Raw genomic sequence first — 23,861 nt, 5'->3', positions numbered from 1 at the left:
CATTATATTGACTAATTATACACGGAACTGTAAGTTCTGATTTTTCTGAACAGTTCTGAATTGCTTAACTTGCTGATGCATTATCATTTAATAACAGCTGCTTTTTATAGTATCTGCTGTACAATATTTGCTATTTGTACTCAAATAGCAAATATCTTTTGCTATTTGAGTACAAATGGCAGATATTGTACAGAGCTCCCAATTAAAGTAAAAAAAAAGGGGGGGGGGGAATGGATTAGCCAATCAAAAGATGCATTTCATTCTGTAACACAAATGTGTATGTATTTTGTCATCTTTTTTTTTTTTTTTTTTTTGGCTGATGCTGCATAAGCTTGCTTTCTTGCATCAAATGCCTCTACTAATGCTAATCTGCCATTAGAAGCTTAAAATGAAACTGTAAGTGAATATTTCTCAATTTTAACATGTTTGTTCATTATACATATATACAGTACAGTAGAACCCTGATAAGGAATTCCCACATAAGTTTTCACCTGTACTAGGTTTGGTTTCATAAGTCCCAATTTCACCTCTATATATGTATTGTAATGTATTATTTTCCTGCATAAGAAGTTTTCTGGGTAAAAAGTTTTCCCGCATAAAAAGTTTGTGATAAAGAATACACTTTGTATTATTATAATGAAGTTTTCCCACTTAATAAGTTTTTTAAATATATAAATTCTTTATTTTTAATATTAAAAAAATATAAACATTTTGGTAATCAAACAGGTTAAGTGCCAAGCATCATTTTAGTTTGTAGCAAACCACCGAAGTAGGTGAAATGGCATCGTTTTTTACATCTCATATTGTGAATGCCTTCACAATAAGTTGGCCTGATATTGCACTGCCCCAAAAGCAACGCTTTGCCAATGGAGAAGACTAATGTTACTTATTCTTGGCAAATACCACCACCACCCCTGGGTGGTGAGATCCACTGGCGAAGTCTTGCCTATTCGAGAATCTAGTTCGAAGCGTTGCTTATTCTAGGTAGTTCAATATTAGAACAACTCGTGAAGGCATTCACAATACAAGATATCACAAAAACAATGCCATCTACTTCGGTGATTTACTATGAACTAAAATGGTGCTACACACTAACTTGTTCGATTAGTGAATTTTCAGTAGTCTGAGGCTTTCAGCCTTAAAACCTTTTTAGTATAAACATTTTGATATAATGGAAGCGACATATTGCAATTGTTTTCAATGATGTCCATAACTTCGACCATGTAAAGCACAGTGAAGCATTTGCCGTTAAGTTCCGATTTTTCTGAATAGTTCTAAATTACTTAGTGGATTGTTCTCTGTCTTATTATAATTGTGACCTTTTAAGGTATGTTGAAACTCTAAAGGAGATCATCCTTCCAACTTGGTAATGAATTTAATGAACAGAATGTTAAGCAATTAAAAATCCTCAGTTTAAACAGTTTCCCATAGGCAGAGTAAAATATTTATAAATTCTGAAATAGTACTTAACTTTTCATTTGTGTAGTTAATATTTCATACCCTTAGGTCATTTTCCCTTCTAAAAAGTTTTCCCATGTAAGAAGTTCTAAACCTCTAGTCCCTTGGAAAATTTCTTATCTGGGTTCTACTGTACAAAGGGTACTAGGAAAGTTTTGCAATATGACGCAACAATGAATCACAGGAAGCTGCTTGTTGCTGCATGTTGAGACATGTTCATACGTGCATAGTAGCCGCCGCGCCAAGTCGATGGGTGCAGTTATTCATTAGTAGTGAGAGTGTAAAGTGCTTGCGATGGCATCGTGGTCACGAAATGAGATAAGGACAGTTTTGCGGTATAATTTTGTGCGTGGTTTAACCATAGACCAGTGCTTAGAAGAAATGACTCTTGCACTAGATGATGATTGTCCACATCGTACAACGATATTCAGGTGGTATAGAGAATTCCAAAGGGGAAATTTCACTCTGGAAGATTCTGAGAGGCCGGGAAGGCCACGAACGTCAGTTACGGAGGAAAACGTTACTGCTGTGAGGAAAATGCTTGACGAAAACAGGCGAGTGACCTACCAACAGATAGAGGATACTTTGGGCCTAAATGCACCAGCAATTCGTTCGATTCTGCAAGATCATTTGCACGTGAAGAAACTTTGTTCTCTCTGGGTGCCGCATCAACTGACTGAAGAGCAGATGACACAACGTGTGACTTGGTGCCGGGAGATGTTAAAAAAGTTTGATAAGGGACAATCTCGGTATGTGAACAACATCGTGACAGGTGACGAGACTTGGCTGTACTATTACGATCTGCCAACCAAGGTTCAAAACAAAGTTTGTGTCTTTGATGATGACGACACACCCGTAATTGTCAGAAAATCCCGATCTGTAAAGAAGAAAATGATAGCTGTATTTTTCAAATCGAGTGGAATTGTGGAACGTGTCGTTTTGGACACGCAGAAGACAGTCACAGCTAAGTGGTATACTGAACAATGCCTGCCTAAAGTCATTGGATCTATAAAGAACCTGCGGCCAAAGTCAAGAATGGACACCTGGTACCTCCATCACGATAATGCTGCAGATCACCGCGCCAAAGCCTGCACCGAATATTTGACCACGACAGGACTGAAGCTTCTCGAGCACCCTCCCTACAGTCCAGACCTTGCTCCCTGCAACTTTGCACTGTTCCCACATGTGAAAATGAAGCTAAAAGGGAGGCGGTTTTCCAGTGATGAGGACCTTCTACGGGCTTGGGACAACGAGTGTGCTTTACTCCCTAGTGAAACTTGGCAGAACTGGTTTAAAGATTGGTTTCGGAGGATGGAGAGGTGTATTGAATGTAGAGGAAATTACTTTGAAAAAATTAAATAAACAAAGCTGTATTGCAAAACTTTCCTAGTACCCTTTGTATATTCTTTCATTGCCTAAAGTTGGGTGACCAGATGCTTATGGCTACAACGGGGACAAAAAAAAAAGTTTTAAAATATAAAATCTAGGACAATGAGAACTTCACCATGTTCAGGTAATAAGAGCTATAGAAATGAAATGTTTATAAAAGAGTAAAAATGTGGTTTAACATATGTGAAAGTAGTTACATCATTAATATTTGAAGAATAATTAAGCTGCACTGAAATAAAATACATTAAAAGCTAAACCAATTTATTTTGCTCAATAAAACTAATCATATTTTGTTTATCTATTTGTCAAATTTTCATAATTACCATCCAGTTTCATTCATTACAAAAACATACACACACTGACCAGTCATTTCTCATTTTCAGCTCTTCCAAAATAAAATTAAGCAAGAAAACTGACTAAATTATAAACCAGTCAGTCTGAAACTGCATTTAAACAGTAATTTTACACGTTTTGTGCTTTCTCACAAACTGATGCAATTTTCAAAAGCATCCGTTTCATAAATGTAAATTTCCTGAAGGGTTCAGCCCATTTTACTAGGTATTCACAAGTAATCTTATAAGTATCAAATCATTCATGTTTAAATTTCATTTCTTCATCCTAAATATCATGATCAGATAAAATTTTGAAAGCACTTTTTATTCCATTTGTTTACTTGCTTGCAGAGCAAGTGAACAAATGAAAATGAATTCTAAAAATGATCTCTCATTACTTTGAAAATTAAAATGATCTTTCAGTACTTTGAAAATGTTTAATGCTTGCTTAATTTCTTGGTATAAACTTAACCAACGAGTTTCCGAATGCCCATCAATTTATTATTATTATGAATAACATCTAAACAATAAAATCTCCCAATTGTTTGGTGTATACTGAGTGGTATAAAAATATGAAATATTTTACAACCAATTCCACATTGCAAGAGAATCTCTCAGTTTCCAACTACATTGCATTATGCAGAGAAATGTGAATATCTTTTATGGAGTTGTAGTCTGCATATCTAGTTTGATAATGAAAATAAATTTGTGCAGCAATTGTAAAAATTGCAGGGTAAATCATTACATTTAAAATTTTAAAAAATTCGGACATTTGCGTGCCCTAAAAAAATTCTGGAGGGGGGGATGAGGAAATACACTGAAAAGAAAGACATCTTGTCACCCTAGCCTAAAATAAAAATAAATATATATACACAAAAAAGGGGAAATGCCTTGTAACATAAGATATACGGAGAGACTTACAGGTGACATTATTTACATATCAAAGCAGAAAGCTACTATTCGAAATGAAGAACATACAGAAGAAAATTGATTTCTGCTGTATATAATAGCCAATAACCAAATAGCCAATAAAAGAGCATCAAAAGTTCTAGTCATCTAACAAAAGGATGGGATCAATGGTCATCATGTTGATCTTGATAATTGTAGCACTGACATAAAATTTATCTAATTTGAGATCCACCCTACATAAGAGAGGTATAACAGCAGGAACAGTTCTTGAATTCAAACAAGGAATCCTTCATGCAACAAACTTTCTTAGAAGGCCAACATCAAGTCCAAATATAAAGTGGCAAGAAAAATCAGTCAATACATTTTAAATACCATTTTCTGTGTATTTGTTGTATATTTTAACTCTGACAAAGCTGACTATATGTAAACAACTGATGTCATATGGATAAGATAATCAATCCAAGAATAAAACACTCTGAAGACAGAATAAGTCGAAGAGCTAACTTTGATGATGATCAGAAAAGAAAAGCATGCAATGTAACAGTAATAGCTATAATATTTCAATGGCTTCTTTCTTTCTTTTTTTTTGTCTGGTTTATTGTTTTTCCACATGCATGCCATTTCATAATACACATACATCAGCTTGTGTCTGACTGGTTACTTCTATGAAAAGAAATGTAGTCAGATGTGAGTGAAAAATGCTGGCATTAAATCATGCATTGAAAGAATTTGCAAGAATCTGATTCGATGCCTTGCCAAGTCCATAAAGCTGCTGAAAACATTATCTTCCGCAATGTAATATTCCATTAAATAACTTCTGAACTTTTCTTACATTTGGTTGCTCCAACATCAGATCTCTACAAAATAATCTGCTAACTGTTTTGCTTCTAGTAAAAGTAGAAAAAAAATACAATGAAGCAGGTGATGATTTTGGAATTCTTGTATTTTCTACATCATGACTCCACAATACCTAGAATACCACAGTCAGACAAAATACTTTGTGCAACTCTGCGGATCTCAGTTTCAAAGCTGCCAATAACTGTATGCGGATGGAAATGCAGATGCAATTTCTCACATTGTTTGCTTAATATTCACGAGTGTTTTCGTAAGTCAAAATTGTTTTGTCTGGTTGAAGGTTGGATTTCGATTTTATTGGTGCAAAAGCGACTAAGGCTATGTATGGTGTGCCATGACTATGTCATAAAAATACAAATGAATACAAGATATATTGTAACCTTCCAGAAATGTTACAAGTCAAAAACGGTGAATACATAAAATCGAGTGTAAAACACAATGACTAAAAATAAATGCTCAATACTATATATATACAGCAGACTCTTGATTTACCGGGATCGGATTAACCGGGACACTTCAAGACTCCAAATTAAAAAAAAAAAAAAAAAAACAACAACCAGAAATCATAAAATTTAAGTAATAACTAGAATAGGTATAAAGATATTTTGCAAGTCGTAAATAAGTGACAAGAAACAGTGGCATTATAAGTAGTCATTGGGAGATTAGTGTACCTATTATCTTGCAACCCCCTGCTGTCTTCACATCCACCACTCAAAAAAAAAAAAAAAAAAAAAAGAGACCAAATGTTTGGTTTGTTTTAGTGCATCATGTCAATTGTTGTTTTCAATCAGCACACAACAAAAGGCAAATTTTGTTTTGTTATTTATGTCAGGGATATCAGAATTTTTATTATCATTATTTTTTTTATTTTTGTTCAGAAATCGCAAAAATGATGGGCAAACGCAAGAGTTGTTCTTTCAATTAAACAAAAACTTGAAATTATTCAAAAATTTTAAAACGGTACATCCGTTAAATCTCTAATGAACCATTATAATGTTTGTGACCAAACCATACGTGACACTGTAAAAAATAAAGGGAAGCTATTAGATTTAAAATCGACATTGTAAAAAATAAAGGGAAGCATCGTATCTGACACGCGAGTAGTGCGTGGTAAGTTTTTTCGTTTTTTTATCTATCACCATACTTTTTACGTAGGTTGCTGAACATTTTTCGATACAGTAAGTCCCCGACTTACATTACGTTATTTGTATGACTGAAGATTTCAGTGAAGGGGATACACATTTCACTTTAATACTGTAACTTAAAAACCCACAGAATTCCAGCTATCGGTATTATCGCAAATGCAATAAAATCAAGTTTACTACCCATTTATAATGAATTGCAGTAACAGAAAAGTCCAATAATCCAGAAATTGCAAATTGTTTTTATTGTTTTATGGTAGTCTTCTTCTTCAAGAGGAGTGTTTCCATTTACAATGGGTTTCCTCAGCCTACAAGTTATTTTTTGATAGAAATTTTTTACCCCCGCCATAAAGTGTGGTTCAAGGTGTCTTGGTCGGTTAAGCCTCGGGCTGTCATGCACTCCCATACTCCATCCATCCATGTCCTCCTAGGTCTTCCCTCTTCTCCTTCTTCCAGGAGTATCCATTCCAGGATAGCCTTTGGATGGTAGTGACCTCCAGATATGCACTTTAGTAAAATGTGAGCTTGCGTGGGATGATAATAGCGAGTTTTCGCCTTAACCCTGTGAAATTCTTTTCAGAAAATTTAATTCTGACTGTTATCATGGTGCCGAATAAGAGAATAAATGACAGCAGTACTAGTAAATCTATGAAGAAAAGGAAAGCGATCGAGTTGGATCAGAAAATTAAATAATAAGGATCTATGAAAATGGCCAAACATTAACAAGTACCACGAGGAATTCAGATTTGTCAGTGGCAACGGTGAACACGATAATAAAGGAGAAAAACAGAATATGAGAAGCAGTTAAGGGATCGACCAATGAAGCAAACTATAACAACCAAAGTTATGAAACACATCAATTTTTACAGTACTAACATGCGTTTTCTTCCTTTTATGTTTTCTTTTCTTATGTGCCACTCTAGCTACTTCACCGCTGTCCCCAGATAAAGTTTTTAATTGAACTAATTAAAAATATAACTATTTTTCTTCATTCTTCTGGGGATATTATGTGGTTTTTGTAATTTTGGCATATCAAGGATATAGTAGCAATATTTTATTAGTCATTCCCAAGTTACGTAAGAAGTCTTGGAAAGTATCTCTTATGTATGTCGGGGATTTGCTGTATTTTTGGATTAACCAGGAAATCGATTATCCGGGAATTTTATTTTACCATATCTCTAAATAGGCCTACAAGGCTGGGACAATTCATGTTAATGATTATTATGGGAAGTCTGCTGTGGCAGAACATTTCTGGGAGAAACAACATCAAATTTCTCAGGAGGATGCTGTCATCACTGATCATGCACAGGGGTTCTGGGACCATAAATGGCTTGAGAGCTTACGTATTGGGGCAGCTAGCAATACTATTAATAGGGATAGGGGTGTATGTCTACACCCCCTCCTGGAAACCGTCATTCTTGGACGTGATGAACGGTTTCAGCTAGCGCGCACCCGAGCCATTTCCGGTCCCGGTGCGCAAATGGAAAATTCCAACCGTGGAACCATGTGATGTGTGCCGTGGATCTGCTATTTAAGGATGTGCCGCACAGTAGACATATGCTGCTGAGGAAGTAGACTGCTGCCTCCGAAAGCTACAGCAAATTTTATCGCTTTTAATTTCTAGGTTTTTAGTATATTTTATCAGTGTTATTTATATTTTTATTGTATATATATATATCTATTTTATACTTATTTTATTGTGAATAAAGTGTTTTTAGTTACAGTATTAAATTTATTTATCTTCTGGCTGGTGTGAAGCTTAAACATTAACATTTTATTTTACGGTCTATCCCGGAAAATCGAGTCTACTGTATACTGGTAAATATTAATAGTTTGTAAAAATTTAAAAACATCTGACAAGTAGTCATTGATAAAATCTGACTGAGTGTATAAGGCTCAGTCAGATGGGTAAAATGTCCCAATAATAAACTTGTACACCAACCATTTAAATTAAGAAAATTAATTTTAATACTGTAAAATAAAATATAGTATAAACAATCAATTTACAATAAATATAAAACTTAAAATGGATTAAAATAAATACAGTAAACCCCCGCTATTCGCGGTATCTGTATTCGCGGTCACCGATTTAATATAAAAAGAAACATAAAAAAAAAAAAAAAAAAAAAAAAATGTGAATTTTAAAGCACCGTGAACATTTTCCGGCATAAAAAAAAACATAGGCGTGGCTAAAATTATCTTTCCCGGTCAAAACAGTGCTCAGTGGGTGGGGGGGAGAGGGGTGACAAAATCGCGAGCGTGGATGTTTCTCGCTAATCCTTGTTCAGTATGTGTTATGCGCTTGCCATGGAAGGTTTCGTCGTTTGTTTTTAAGTTATACGCTTATCAATTTATAAATTGATATGCTTACAAAAGTGATAAAGCTACCATTTTGCAGGGTAAAACAGACTTTTTCGAGCGTCCAAAAACAGACTTGTCCAAAGTGACTTTATTTGGACAAGTTCTTTCTAACCCGTACAAAAATATGGCTACGATTAACAAGGGAATGTGAATGTGAAATGTGAAAATATCAAAGAAGGTGATGACATTGGCGAATAAAACTGAGTTATTAGACAAAATTTCTAATGGTGAAAATGTCTTCTCAGTGGCAAAACATTATAAAATCAATGAGTCAACGGTACGATTAATCAAAAAATCGGAAGAAAAAATCCGCCGCAGTGTCCATGAAAACACGCTAATTGCTTCAAAAATTTGCTCTGTAACTCGTGATGTTAAATTAGAAAAAAATGGAAGAGGCTTTAAATCTGTGGATAGCAGACTGAACTCAAAATAAAATTCCGTTAAGTTCACTCATCATTCATGAAAAGGCAAAACTCCTTTATCAACACTTTAGCGAAACTGGTGATAGCACTGGCAGGATACATTTTTGAGCTAGCAAAGGCACTAGTCTGAAAGATTTGTTTGAAATTTCTAATAAATATCACATTTAACAATAAATTGTTTCTTATTTTCATTTCGATGCCATATGCTTGCATTTCACTATGTACATAAGTCACATTATGAAAGTACATATAATACATAGACAAAATATTAGACTAGTTTTTCTTATATATTTCTGCCATATGTCCCATTAGTTCATCAGGCCTAAGTGGATGTCAGATGAACTAATGAGCCATATGGCAGAGAAAAAAATGCATGGGATACATACAAATTAACACGTGACACAGAAGCCTATGATAGATACAAGTTAAGTTGATCTGTAACCAAGTTACAAAGGAGGTTAGGCAGGCAAAGGGAGATTACGAGAAATCTTTGGCAAGGGATGCAAAGAAAAACAGCAAACAGTTCTTTACTTATGTAAAATCTAGAAGGAAGGGGATGAATCAAATTGGTCCACTTGATATCGATGGGTCAACTGTTGATGATCCTGCTCAGGTAGCTAACAAACTAAATGAATATTTTGCATCGACATTCACACATGAGGAGTTATTCAGCGAGGGGAATGCCAGAGGTGTATTCAACTCTGGCAGTAAGCTAGAGAATCTTGTAATAACTGAGAGTAAAGTGGAGGAGAAATTGTTGAAGATAAATACAAGAAAGGCACCTGGGGTGAATGGGATCTATCCAGTTATATTAAAGGAAGCAGCAAAGGAAGTAAGCAAACCCTTACCCATAATTATGAGAGCTTCCTTGGACTCAGGGGAAGTACCCATGGACTGGAGATGTGCAAATGTAACCCCAATTCACAAAGGAGGATCAAAGGGCGACACAAATAATTATAGACCTGTTAGTTTAACTTCTGTTCATGGAAAATTAATGGAGGCACTGGTTAAAGAAGCACTGCAGGATCATCTAGACAAGACTTCAGTCATAGCTCAGACACAGCATGGTTTTGTTAAGGGGAAGTCTTGCCTGACCAATTTGATTGGATACTATGATGCAGTCACAAAGGAGCTGGATGCGGGGAATAACTTTGATATTATATACTTGGATCTTAGAAAGGCTTTTGATACTGTTGCACATGGAAGACTGCTGTACAAATTGGAGCAGTGTGGCATTAGAGGCAAATTGCTGCTGTGGATAAAGGGGTGGTTGAAGGGGAGAAGACAGAGAGTGGTAATCAATGGACACTGCTCATCGTGGACTAATGTTATTAGTGGAGTCCCTCAGGGTTCAGTATTGGGTCCATTATTGTTTTCTGTATTTATAAATGATATTGATGATGGTATATCAAGCTTAATGTCCAAGTTTGCAGACGATACAAAGGTTGGCAGGGTTGTCAAGGACACTACTGACACTATGCTACTTGCAACAGGATCTGGAAAGGTTGAGCAGATGGGCTTCGAGGTGGCAAATGAAGTTTAACATTGACAAATGTAAAGTACTACATATGGGAAACAGCAGCCCCAGAGCAACGTATCAACTCTGTGGTACTACACTGACAGTGGTAGAGAATAAAAGGGACCTGGGGGTGGTTGTGCAGGCAGATATGAAGTTTTCTGAGCAGTGCAGACGGGCTGCAAGAGTAGCTCATAGTGTATTGTCGATGATATATAGGAATTTTTCTAGCAGGGATAAGGAGGCGATTATTCCCTTGTATAAGGCAATGGTCAGACCACACCTAGAGTACTGTATACAGGTCTGGAGGCCTCATTTCAAGAAGGATGTAGAGATGCTGGAACGAGTACAGAGAAGGGCAACAAGATTAGTGAATGGAACAAAGGGGTGCTCTTACGAAGAAAGGCTTAAGTTTTGCAAATTACAGTGTCTGGAGACTAGGCACCGGCAAGGTGATCTGATAGAGGTGTATAAAGCCTTGAATGGTTTGAGCATGCTCAATGTTGATGGGATTCTTCCTCTTGCTCAGAATAATCACCTGAGAGGGCATAAATTCAAATTGAGAAAAGACAGATATTGGATAGACGTGAGGAAATTTGCCTTTAGCCAGCGGGTGGTTGGTTGGTGGAATAGACTTCCATCCCTTGTCGTGGAAGTTGATAGCCTAAATAAGTTTAAGGCTCAGCTGGACAGGTATTTCGAACGAACAGAGGGGTGAAGTGGAAGGTTATTTTTTATTTATTTATTTTTTTTATTTATTTATTTTTTTTGGCTGATGCTGCATAAGCTTGCTTTCTTGCATCAAATGCCTCTACTAATGCTAATATTTCATACTTTGGAATGAAACCCCTTTATTACTATGGGAGCCATAACTCAGTATTCGCATTTTCGGTATTCGCGGCATTTCTCAGGAACGTAACCCCCACGAATAGCGGGGTTTACTATATATAAAACATTTAAAATATATAATAAGATAAAAGCGCTAAAACTAGACTGTAGCTTTCAGAAGCATCCGCTTCCTTTCTCAACAGTGAATTAAAACTTACACAACACATCCTTACATAGCAGGCTCACGGTAGTTCCACATGTAGTTCGACCGGTGCATGGGCGGTACTCCAATCATACGTATTAGAACCGGAAGAACCTTGACCCTAAATCCATGTGGTATAAGTCCTATGCTTCTGAAACTGTCGGATGTGTTGTAATACGGAATAGCCATAACAGAAGCAGCACCTGAGATTTGCGTATCGCTGTAAGACACATGGACTTATACCACGTGGATTTAGGGTCAAGGCTCCGTTTAAGGATGATCGGTTATCGAGGACTACTGTACGGTATCAGAAGAGAACGTTGCATGTTTGGATAATAAATTACACATGACGATTTGAGATACACCAGGAGACAAATAGGTTTGCATTTAGGCAATATTAATAGTAGCGTATCTTCGTTGCATTTGGTGCTAATAAGGAGGTTGGTGTTGGATAGAGTTACTAGAATAGCCGACACCTACAGACAGAGGCAGATCAGCAAGTTTAATAGGTTTTTAGAGGAAGGGGTGGTTCAATGCAGTGATAATAGTACTCATTTTATTCATAATCTGAGTAGTAAGCAGCTAACTAAGGAACAGGAGGGAGTGTTAAATTTGGGGACCAAGTTTGCACTTATACCTCCCAAACCATCTATTGCTGAAATAGCCATAGGTATTGAAAAGGCAATTGGTAAATCGACGGCGACTTTGGCTAATGAAATTCGTGTTAAATCTGCTGCTATTCTGAGTCAAGCTAAGAGGGCACCTTCAAACCTTAACCTTAGTCAAAGAAGAACATTAAAAGAATTTAGACGTGCCGATAAAATTGTGGTCTTACCAGCTGATAAAGGTAGATTGACTGTAGTTTTAGATAAGAAGGATTATCATAAAAAATCTTTGGAACTCTTACAGGACAGTTCTACGTATAGGGTTAATCGAAGAAATCTGCTGGTTAACCGAGAACGACATGTTAATAAAGTTGCGCAGCACTGGCTAAAAGCAGGGAAGATCAATAATGAGGTATTTTGGTCTTTGCATGCAATGGGATGTCAGCTTCCCAGATTCTATGGTCTTCCGAAAATACATAAAGTGGGGGTCCCACTGAGACCTATTGTATCTTTTATTGGAAGTCCCACTTACACTTTGTCCAGATTTTTAGCTAAGTTGATTGCCCCTATAGTAGGACATTCTATTTTCACTGTCAAGGATAGTAAGGATTTTGTGAGTTTTGTGAAGGATCAAACTATAGAAGGAAGTGAAATTTATATGCATTCCCATTTCTCGTGGGGTACAATGTAGAAGACTGGCTTTAGAAAGAGATGATACTTTAAGTAGTAAGTCTCCTTTAAGTGTGGAGGATATTTGCTCCGCTGTGGAACTTTGCCTTTCTAGCACCACTATGGTGTACCAAGGAGTTATGTATAAGCAGGTTCGCCATGGGTTCTCCCATTAGCGCCATAGTAGCGAATTTGGCCATTGAGGAACTGGAAAACAGGATCTTCGATGGGTTAGAGCTCCCCATGCGCAAATGGAAAAGATATGTAGATGATACGTTCACCATTATTCAGAAGGGGAGAGAGAGAGGAGGAAGTACTTCATTTGCTTAACAGCCTCTCCCAATTTATCCAGTTCACCTCAGAGGTGGAAGCAGCTGGTACCCTCCCATTTCTAGATGTATTGGTCTCTAGAGCAGGGCTTAGGCTTAAAACAACAGTGTTTAAAAAATGTGATGGAGCCAATATACCCACTATAGTTCAGCACAAACTATGCAACATAAGAACAGCATCGCTAAGTCATTATTAGATAGGGTAGAGTCCCACTGCAGTACCTCTGAGGATAGAGAAAAGGAAATTAGACGAGTCACAGGAGACCTTAAGAAATGGGGCTACCCCCAGAGGGTCACGGACAAATATATAAGAGGGGTGATGCCCAGGCAAAGTGAACCGTTTGTGCCAGTTGCCACCGCATACATTCCCTACTATATGGGCCTTACTGAGCGTATAACAAGAGTGCTTCGTGAATGCCAGACATGCTGTGTGCAGCTGCCAGGGCGTAGGTTGCACACAGTGGTGTCTCAGGTTAAGGACCCTATAATGAATGATTTCAGTAGTGGGGTCGTATACATGATAAAGTGCCCGGATTGTGGGGAGTGTTATGTGGGTGAAACTAGGCGACGATTGAAGGATTGTCTGGGGGAACACATGAATGCCATAAAAGCCACAGATTATGGAAAGTCTGCTGTGGCTGAACATTTTTGGGAGAAGCAGCACCAGATCTCCCCAGAGGATGCGGTCATCGTTGACCGGGCACATGGATTTTGGAACCACAAGTGGCTCGAGAGCTTGCGAATCTGTTCATCAGACAATAATACTATTAACAGAGATAGGGATATGCATATACATCCTCTCTTTGAGGCTGTGGTCTTCAGTACGGATGAACGGCTTTGCTTTCCGTGCTCCCGAGCCACTTCCGGTTCTAATACGTATGATAGGAGTACTGCCCATGCGCCGGTCGAACCACGTGTGGAAGTGCCACAAGCCTGCTATTTAAGGATGTGTTGTATAAGTTTTAATTCACTGTTGAGAAAGGAAGCGGATGCTTCCGAAAGCTACAGTCTAGTTTCAGCGCTTTTATCTTATTATATATTTTATATGTTTTATATATTTATTTTAATCCATTTTAAGTTTTATATTTATTGTAAATAGATTGTTTGTACTATATTTTATTTTACAGTATTAAAATTAATTTTCTTAATTTAAACAGTTGATGTATGAGTTTATTATTGTGACATCAGTTTTCCCAACCTCAGAGGCCTGTTTCAAGAGATGGGTAAAAGCGGTTAAATGCATATCATTAAAATCTGGGCATTCTATTTTGACACAGTTTTATACGTTTCACAGATAAAACTGTGTCACAGGACTCACACATAGGAGGGTCATCAGCCCTCGGCAAATAGGAATGTGTCAGATGATTGTGTCCTATGTGGGTGCGGGCAAGAATAACTTTCTCTGTTTGATTCCTGCACAGACTAGTCTGCCATGGTTCAATTACAGGCTTTATATCATGTAATTTATTTGTAGTCTGTCTATCCCACGAATCCTGCCACTGGGAGTGAATCTTTTAATGTATTATTTGCCTGTAATCTGTATAGGGGACTGACAGGCAACAATTATTAGTGGGAACTGCTGATTTGGCAGTGGTGTCAGCCAAATCATTTCCTCTAATCGCAATGTAGCTGGGAATCCAGCAGAAGCAGATGTCGTATTCATGTTCATGGAGAGAATGGATCTTCTGCTGAATTTCAGACAGAATTGGGTGAGGGTTGTATCGCACTGATAATAAAGCCTGCAAGACACTCAAAGAATCAGAATATAGAATGAACTGTTGATACTTGCATTTATTAATGTGATCCAAGGCTAACTCTATAGCGTGTGGCTCTGCAGTAAATATGCTGCATTCAGGGAGAATCTGCTTTGATATGGTGGTGTCTGGAAAGACAGCAGCAGATCCTATCTGGTTGAAGGTAGAACACCAGTGAGATATAGCACCCATTTTTGACAGGGGGGGGGGGGGATTAGTAAACCTTGTAACTGCCTACTCTCATTTCTATTCAGTTTTAACTGTTGTTCAGAAATGTCTTCTGCTCCCTTTTGTTTAAACACCATTAGATTTCATTCATGTAACACAAATCAGACTTCAAATAACTGTAGCACTTATATCAACAAATGTTTCTATACAATTTCCTCCTGAGTTTCATATTTTGCTTAAATTGAGTTCCCAATATATACAAGGGTCACTCCAAAACTTTTTGCAATCGATGTTAAATAATAAAAATAAATAATACCATTAAAATCTACATTCTTCATTTGACTTAAGTCAAGTTCATCAAAATCCTTCAAATAGTTATGCTGGAGGGTGATTTTGTTGACAAGTAACTAATTTTTTTTAAAGATTGCATAAGCCAAATTGGAAATTAATCATCAAAGTTTACATGCCATGATTTTCTGTGATTTTAAATCAAATCTAACCGCTAAAGAATCCCATGAAAGGTTAGTAAATGCTTTAGGGATCAAGCAACATCAATCAGAAGTCTAATTGGTTCAGTGAATTTAAATTTGGAAAAACTAATTTTGAAGATGAACCTCACTCAGGGATGCCATAACAGCTGTCATGCCTGAAAAAATTAAGCTGGTAAGATTTTTACTGAGAGAAGATCGAAGAATTATGTATTGGCAGTTAGAGAAAAATGTGGGCATTGGATCAGCATTAATTAATACCATCATTAATGATGGTATTAATTAATGATCAAAGCTTGAATAATGATCAAAAAGTTGCTCATGTCAAATGGTGCTGTTTCATGGTGCTGTGAAGAAGGCAAATCCACAGCAGTTTATGATATTGTTACAGGTGATGAAACTTGGAGATATAATTTTGATCCAGAAATGAAGCAACAATCAACTATTTGATGCTCTTAACCAACCCCCCAAAACCCAAGAAAGTTCACCAAGCCAGAAGTGCCAGAAAAGTTACATAATCGAAAGACTGTCAAATGAATGGTATACTACTAAATGCCCTCTCAAAGTGTTTGAAAAAAATCATTCAAAACAGATCCAAAAAACAATTTAAAACAATCTTGTTTCATCATGACAATGCGAAGGCTCACATTTCGGCTCTGACAGACTTTTTAGCCACTTTTGGTGTTCAATTGGTTACCCATCCACCTTATTCTCCAGACTTAGCATCTTGTGATTTCTTTTCATTCCCAAAAGTCAAAATTCTACTCAAAGAAAAAAAATTCGAGAGTTAAAGCTTTTCAGGCCTTCATCGATGGAATAAATATGATCTCCAAAGAAAACTGGTCAAACTGCTTTGATAGTTGATTTAGAAGGATGAAAACTTGTACAGATAAGGGTGAATACTTTGAGAAACGGTAAAAATTTAAAGGATGTAACTTTAATAAAATTATATGATTGCAAAACTTTTGGAGTCACCCTTGTATAATAAATTTTTTCTGCTTTTGAATGTGTTAACTGTAGAAATGCCATATGAAGAATGAGATATTATTCAACTGAATCATCTTACAAGGGGCTACAATGTTGCAAAATGGCCAAATCAATCCTCCATAAATCCCTCTCTAATTTCTCAGTCCAATGGAATAACAACACATGATTAACAGTTGAATCCACTCTAATTGTGGATCCCCCACTATTAATACACTCCCTCTGGTGGTAAATTCCAACAGCTGTTTTCTCTAGTTCCAGTGCAACTTATTCTATGGATGTTAAAAGGCAGCTTCTAACTCATCAAAAATTTGCAGTTTCACCTCTGCTAAACACTCGTAGGGTGTACAGTCAGGGTAAAATTAAACATAGCAACACTTTCCACAAATTTTTCTGAATGATAAGGAATTTCATGAGAAAAAGAACTCAGTTTCAAGATCGTTTGGACAGTTCCCTTCCTATTGCTAAAAAATTAATTTTATTTCACGATAAATGTTAATATTTGTTATATTAATTATAAAGTTGTTATAATAATTAATATTCTTCAATGTAATCTTCTGCAACAAGACACTTGTTCCGTGATGTGTGCTGCTAATAAAAACAATATTGGAATTCTTCATCTGTGAATGCTTTTAAGTGGAATGTCATGTTTTGTTGGATTTGTTGCGAAGGCAGATTATGAGAAATCTTTGGCAAGGGATGCAAAGAAAAACAGCAAAGAGTTCTTTACTTATGTAAACTCTAGAAGGAAGGGGATGAATCAGATTGGTCCACTTGATATCGATGGGTCAACTGTTGATGATCCTGCTCAGGTAGCTAACAAACTAAATGAATATTTTGCATCGACATTCACACATGAGGAGTTATTCAGCGAGAGGAATGCCAGAGGTGTATTCAACTCTGGCAGTAAGCTAGAGAATCTGTAATAACTGAGAGTAAAGTGGAGGAGAAATTGTTGAAGATAAATACAAGAAAGGCACCTGGGGTGGATGGGATCTATCCAGTTATATTAAAGGAGGCAGCAAAGGAAGTAAGCAAACCCTTAGCCATAATTATGAGAGCTTCCTTGGACTCAGGGGAAGTACCCATGGACTGGAGCTGTACAAATGTGACCCCAATTCACAAAGAAGGATCAAAGGGCGACACAAGTAATTATAGACCTGTTAGTTTAACTTCTGTTCCCGGAAAATTAATGGAGGCACTGGTTAAAGAAGCAGTGCAGGATCATCTAGACAAGACTTCAGTTATAGCTCAGACACAGCATGGTTTTGTTAAGGGGAAGTCTTGCCTGACCAGTTTAATTGACCTATGATGCAGTCACAAAAGAACTGGATGCAGGGAATAACTTTGATATTATATACTTGGATCTTAGAAAGGCTTTTGATACTGTTTCATATGGAAGACTGCTGCACAAATTGGAGCAGTGTGGCACTGGAGGCAAATTGCTGCTATGGATAAAGGTTGTTGAGGGGGAGAAGACAGAGAGTGGTAATCAATGGACACTGCTCATCGTGGACTAATGTTATTAGTGGAGTCCCTCAGGGTTCAGTATTGGGTCCATTATAGTTTTCTGTATTTATAAATGATATTGATGATGGTATATCAAGCTTAATGTCCAAGTTTGCAGATGATACAACGGTTGGCAGGGTTATTAAGGACACTACTGACACAATGCTACTGCAACAGGATCTGCAAAGGTTGAGCAGATGGGCTGAGAGGTGGAATGAAGTTTAACATTGACAAATGTAAAGTACTACATATGGGAAACAGCAACCCCAGAGCAACGTATCAACTCTGTGGTACTACACTGACAGTGGTAGAGAATGAAAGGGACCTGGGGGTGGTTGTGCAGGCAGATATGAAGTTTTCTGAGCAATGCAGATGGGCTGCAAGAGTAGCTCATGGTGTATTGTCGATGATATATAGGAATTTTTCTAGCAGGGATAAGGAGGTGATTATTCCCTTGTATAAGGCAATGGTCAGGCCACACCTAGAGTACTGTATACAGGTCTGGAGGCCTCATTTCAAGAAGGATGTAGAGATGCTGGATCGAGTACAGAGAACGGCAACAAGATTAGTGAATGGAACAAAGGGGTGCTCTTATGAAGAAAGGCTTAAGTTTTGCAAATTACAGTGTCTGGAGACTAGGCACCAGCGAGGTGATCTGATAGAGGTGTATAAAGCCTTGAATGGTTTGAGCATGCTCAATGCTGACGGGATTCTTCCTCTTGCTCAGAATAATCACCTGAAAGGGCATAAATTCAGATTGAGGAAGGACAGATGTAGGATAGACGTGAAGAAATTTGCCTTAAGCCAGCGGGTGGGTGGTTGGTTGGTGGAACAGACTTCCATCCCTTGTCGTGGAAATTGATAGCCTAAATAAGTTTAAGGCTCAGCTGGACAGGTATTTCGAACGAACAGAGGGGTGAAGTGGAAGTGGTTATTTTTTATTTATTTATTTTATTTATTTATTTTTTTTGGCTGATGCTGCATAAGCTTGCTTTCTTGCATCAAATGCCTCTACTAATGCTAACTTGCCATTTTCCAATCATGCCCTATTTTAATTTTGGGAATACCCAAAAAGTCGTGTGATGTCAAATAAGGCAATGGCACAAAAGGAAAGATTTTGTTGGACAAAAACTGCCACACAGTAAAGTTACATTGCAAACTGTTGTGGTGAAGAAGCCAACCATGCTGCCATTTTTTGGGTAGTTTATGGCAAACTGCATCTTGCATCATTAGAACTTCTTAATAGCATGTTGCATTAACAATGAGACCTCATGGAATAAATTCTGATAACAGCACATCCTTTATTGTCAATCAAGTGAAATCAATCTTCAACTGTAAATTTTGACTGTAACATCATTTTGATGATGCTGTTTTTGCATTAGAAGCTTTGAACCTTGGTCTCTGGGTCATATCCATACACCCAAGATTCATCAACTATCTATCAGTTTACAACAAAATTTATTGTTCACACATTGTTTAAATTTTATCACTTTCAGTATATGTGACAAACAAGTAAAGTATTCACTCAATCAGCTTTCACTGGCACTAACAAGTTAAAAGTTGGTGTGCACATGCTCAAAAGATGACACTGTAAGCTGTGCTCATCTTTTGAGCTACCACTCTATGTTCAAGCACTGAGATCATTCACCCAGCTTTTTTAGCATTAGCAGAGGCATATGATGCAAGAAAGCAAAGCTTATACAGCATCAGACAAAAAAAAAAAAAAAACACCACTTCCCATTTCACCCGTCCATTCGCTCTACATGTTTGTCTAGTTTTGCCTTGAAGTTATTTAAGCATTCCACTTCTACAATGACAGTTGGAAGTTTGTTCCAGAGTTCAACCACCCGCTGGCTAAAGGCAAATTTCCGCATATCTATTCTACATTTTGTAGAATAGATGCATTCCACAATTTGAATTTGTCCCTTCAGGCAATTAAGAGGAAGAATCCCATCAGCATTCAGCTTACTCAAACAATTCAAGGCCTTATACACCTCAATCAGATCACGTCTCGGGTGCCTAAGTCTCCAGACATTGTAATCTGCAAAATTCAAGCCTTTCTTTGTAAGAGCAACCCTTTGTTCAATTCACTAATCTTGTTGCCCTTCTCTGTACTCCTTCCAGCAGCTCTACAACCTTCCTAAAATGAGGCCTCCAGACCTGTATACAGTACTCAAGGTGTGGCCTGACCACTGCCTTATACAAGGGGATAATCACCTCCTTATCGCTGCTAGAAAAATTCCTGTATATCATTGACAAGACACCATGAATGACTCTTGCAGACCATCTGCACTGCTCAGAAAACTTCATATCCGACTGCACAATTACCACCAGGTCCTTTTCATTCTCTACCACTGTCAGTGTGGTACCACAGAGTTGATATGTTACTCTCGGGTTACTGCTACCCATATGCAGTACTTTTCATTTATCAATGTTAAACTTCAGTTGCCAATGCTTAGCCCATCTGCTCAACTTTTCTGGATCCTGTTGCAGTTGTGTGCTGTCAGTACTGTCATTAACAACCCTTCCAACCTTTGTATCATCTGCAAACTTAGACATTAAGCCTAATATACATTCATTAATATCATTAATAAATACAGAAAACAACAATGGAGCCAACACTCAACCCTGGGGGACTCCACTAATAACATCAGTTCACGAAGAGCAGTGTCCATTGATTACCAGTCTCTGTCTTCTCCCATTCAATCGCCCCTTTATCCATAGCAGCAATTTGCCCCCAATGCCACACTGCACAAATGTGCAACAGTATCCAAAGCCTTCCTGAGATCCAAGTATACGATATCAAAATTATTCTTTCATCCAGTTCCTTTGTGACCACATCATAGTATCCAATGAAATAGGTCAGAGAAGACTTACCCTTAACAAACCCATGCTGTATTTGAACTATGACTGAAGTTTTGTCTAGATGATCCTGCAGTGCTTCTTTGATCAGTGTCTCTATTAATTTCCCCGGGACAGAAGTTAAACTAACAGGTCTGTTAATTACTTGTGTCACCCTTTGATCCTCCTTTGTGAATTGGGGTCACATTTGCACATCTCCAGTCCATGGTACCTCCCCCGAGTCCAAGGAAACTCTCATAATTATGGATAAGGGTTCAATTTACTTCCTTTGCTGCCTCCTTTAATATAACTGGTTAATTCACCAGAGGTGCCTTTATGTTTATCTTCAACAGTTTCTGCTCCACTTTGCTCTCAGTTATTATAAAATCATTTAGCTCACTGCCACAGTTAAATACACCTCTGGCATTCCCCTCCTTGAATGACTCCTCTTGTATAAATGTAGATGCAAAATACTCATTCAGTTTGCTAGCTGTCTGAGAAGGATCATCAACAGTTGAACCATCGATATCAAGTGGACCAATCTTATTCATCCCCTTCCTTCTAGAGTTTACATAAGTAAAGAACTCTTTGCTGTTTTTCTTTGCATCCTTTGCCAAAAATTTATCATAATCTGCCTTTGCCTGCCTAACATCCTTTGTGACTTGATTACAGGCCAGCTTATGTCTACCATAGGCTTCTTTGTCACTGGTAAATTTATATGTATGCCATGCATTTTGATTCTCTGCCACATGTCTCATTAGTTCATCTGACATTCATTTAGGCCTAAACCTTCAACAATATTTCTTAGTTGGTATGAAAAGCGAGTAGTTTCCAAGATTAATTCTTTGAAAGCTTCCCATTTAGAATTTGCTGTTGGTAACATCATCAGTTGGTCCCACTGTATAGAATTTAAAAACTGTCTCAGACCACTGCAGTAACCTTTATGAAAACAAAAACCCTTCCTTTACCCTTGATGGTAGTTACCTCTTGAGGTAACTACCATCAAGGGTAAAGGAAGTTACCTCAAGTAACCCCTGATGGTAGTTACCTCAAGAGGTAACTACCCTGATGGTAGTTACCTCTTGAGGTAACTACCATCAGGGGTAAAGGCACACTGTGATCACTGCCACCTAGTGGTTTCTTTATCTGCATATTCTTAATGCATGAAGAATCACTACTGATAATCAAATCAAGATTATTATTCCATCTAGTTGCCTACCGAACATGCTGCTGTAGAAAACAATCATCCAATAAATCCACAAAAGCCTTGCTAGTGTGCGAGTGACCAACCCACAAGTTCCAGTTAATATGTAGGAAATTAAAATTCCCCATTATATGACAATCTGATTTACAGGCCCACTAATAATGATGAAAAGATGAAGTTTTTGTAGTTTGTGTCATAAGTAGCTAACTTTCAATTATCAAAACACTGCCTCTTGCTGAAAGTTTAAAATAAATAGCACTGAGAATCAAAGAATATATTATTTATTTCCTATCATTCTAATAGTTATTTCAGTGGCTATACAATATCATCTGGGAGTAGGTGGACAACTTAACTCAACACTGGCAAAAGCAGTTCACAGAAAAAGCAGTTTTCAGATACTATGCAGTATTCAAAATCCATTCTTACAAAAACAGGGTGTGAAGATCAGGCAATTGAAAGATACATTTTCATATATAGCAGTAGAACCATTCCATTCCTTTTTGCTATCTGAAGACTAACAAAAAGACAATGAAAAAAAAAAAAGAAGAAAATAAAGTTTCTTAATTTTAAGGTTTTACTTCACTCATAAGTAGTTGACTTATAATTTCTTAAGACTGAACATATCTTGAATATCACATGGTATCTCTCAATGCTACTTCTGTTATTGACAATTTGTCAGCATTCAGGCAAGGTGTTCAACTGCCTGCTCTCTCTTGATGAAGCAGTACTAATGTCATGAACTGTAAGCATAGAAATACTCTTAAAAATGGCAGTTAATCCCTTTTTGGAGGGAGTGATTCATCTGAAAAGACTTTGTTAAGTACCAACTTGCTGTTAATTAAAATTTGGTTACTTATGAAAGAACTACAACTATGGGGGGGGGGGAACTTTTCCCTTTAGCTTATGATAATAAAGATAAATGAAATAGGTCTACTTAAATAAAAAGCACACACCACAATACACGAAATAAAAAGTTGCTTGCATACAAAAGGACTAAAAACATTTGGAGGTAGGAGAGGAAAGAGACTTGCATAAAAATAATTGTTTTTTTTTTTTTTTTGTAAATACAGGACACAGACATTTTCCATTTCCATAGCTATAAGTACTGTAACTGGGAATTTATAAATTCATTTAAAATAGTGAAACTGTTCTTTTATTTTCAAGACTTTTTAACAATTTTAATAGTTTTTGTTAAAATTAATACTCACTTGTAGACATACCACAAATACCATAATTGAATTCAGTGGTCAGTAAAAGCTTCCTTAATGGACTAAATGATGGTAACTTACAGCTTGGGCTAATTATTTTACTCTCTTGTACCAAAGAGAGTAAAAACATTTGGAGGTAGGAGAGGAAAGAGACTTGCATAAAAATAATTTTTTTTTTTTTTTTTGTAAATACAGGACACAGACATTTTCCATTTCCATAGCTATAAGTACTGTAACTGGGAATTTATAAATTCATTTAAAATAGTGAAACTGTTCTTTTATTTTCAAGACTTTTTGTTAAAATTAATACTCACTTGTAGACATACCACAAATACCATAATTGAATTCAGTGGTCAGTAAAAGCTTCCTTAATGGACTAAATGATGGTAACTTACAGCTTGGGCTAATTATTTTACTCTCTTGTACCAAAGAAAATATTCCAAAATCAGTCAACTGCATTGGCTTAAGTAATCTGCGACTGTAAATCCTAAAAAAAAAAAAGAGAAAATAAAAACAGTCCTTTGTAAATAATACATACTTAATAAATATTTCCACAAGTTTATATTCAATGTATTGATATTTCTTCTTTTCATTTACTGAAAGTTTTATACTTAAATAGAAGAGGTGCAAATATATTTGCCAATGCTATCGAGGCAGTGATAGGTGGATCAGAAAACTGCTAGCTTGG

The 23,861-nt window shown here is 36.9% G+C and overlaps 1 protein-coding gene across 1 annotated transcript in view; it reads right to left on the bottom strand.

The window, feature by feature from the left end:
• Nucleotides 1-23,274, bottom strand: part of Pisd (phosphatidylserine decarboxylase) — a 98,772-nt gene extending 75,498 nt beyond the window's left edge. Inside the window, exon 1 of the mRNA XM_090374731.1 lies at nucleotides 23,174-23,274. Coding sequence (XP_090230857.1) covers nucleotides 23,174-23,183 — 10 coding nt within the window. The 5' untranslated portion in view covers nucleotides 23,184-23,274. The remainder of the gene's footprint in view (nucleotides 1-23,173) is intronic.
• Nucleotides 23,275-23,861: the final 587 nt, after the last annotated feature.

The sequence above is a fragment of the Mastigoproctus giganteus genome, chromosome 5 (genome assembly GCF_048544385.1).
Source record: "Mastigoproctus giganteus isolate SK-2022 chromosome 5, ASM4854438v1, whole genome shotgun sequence".
Lineage (NCBI taxonomy): Eukaryota > Metazoa > Arthropoda > Arachnida > Uropygi > Thelyphonidae > Mastigoproctus > Mastigoproctus giganteus.
Note: the sequence above shows the minus strand (reverse complement) of the source record. Positions and strands in the feature narration are given on the sequence as shown.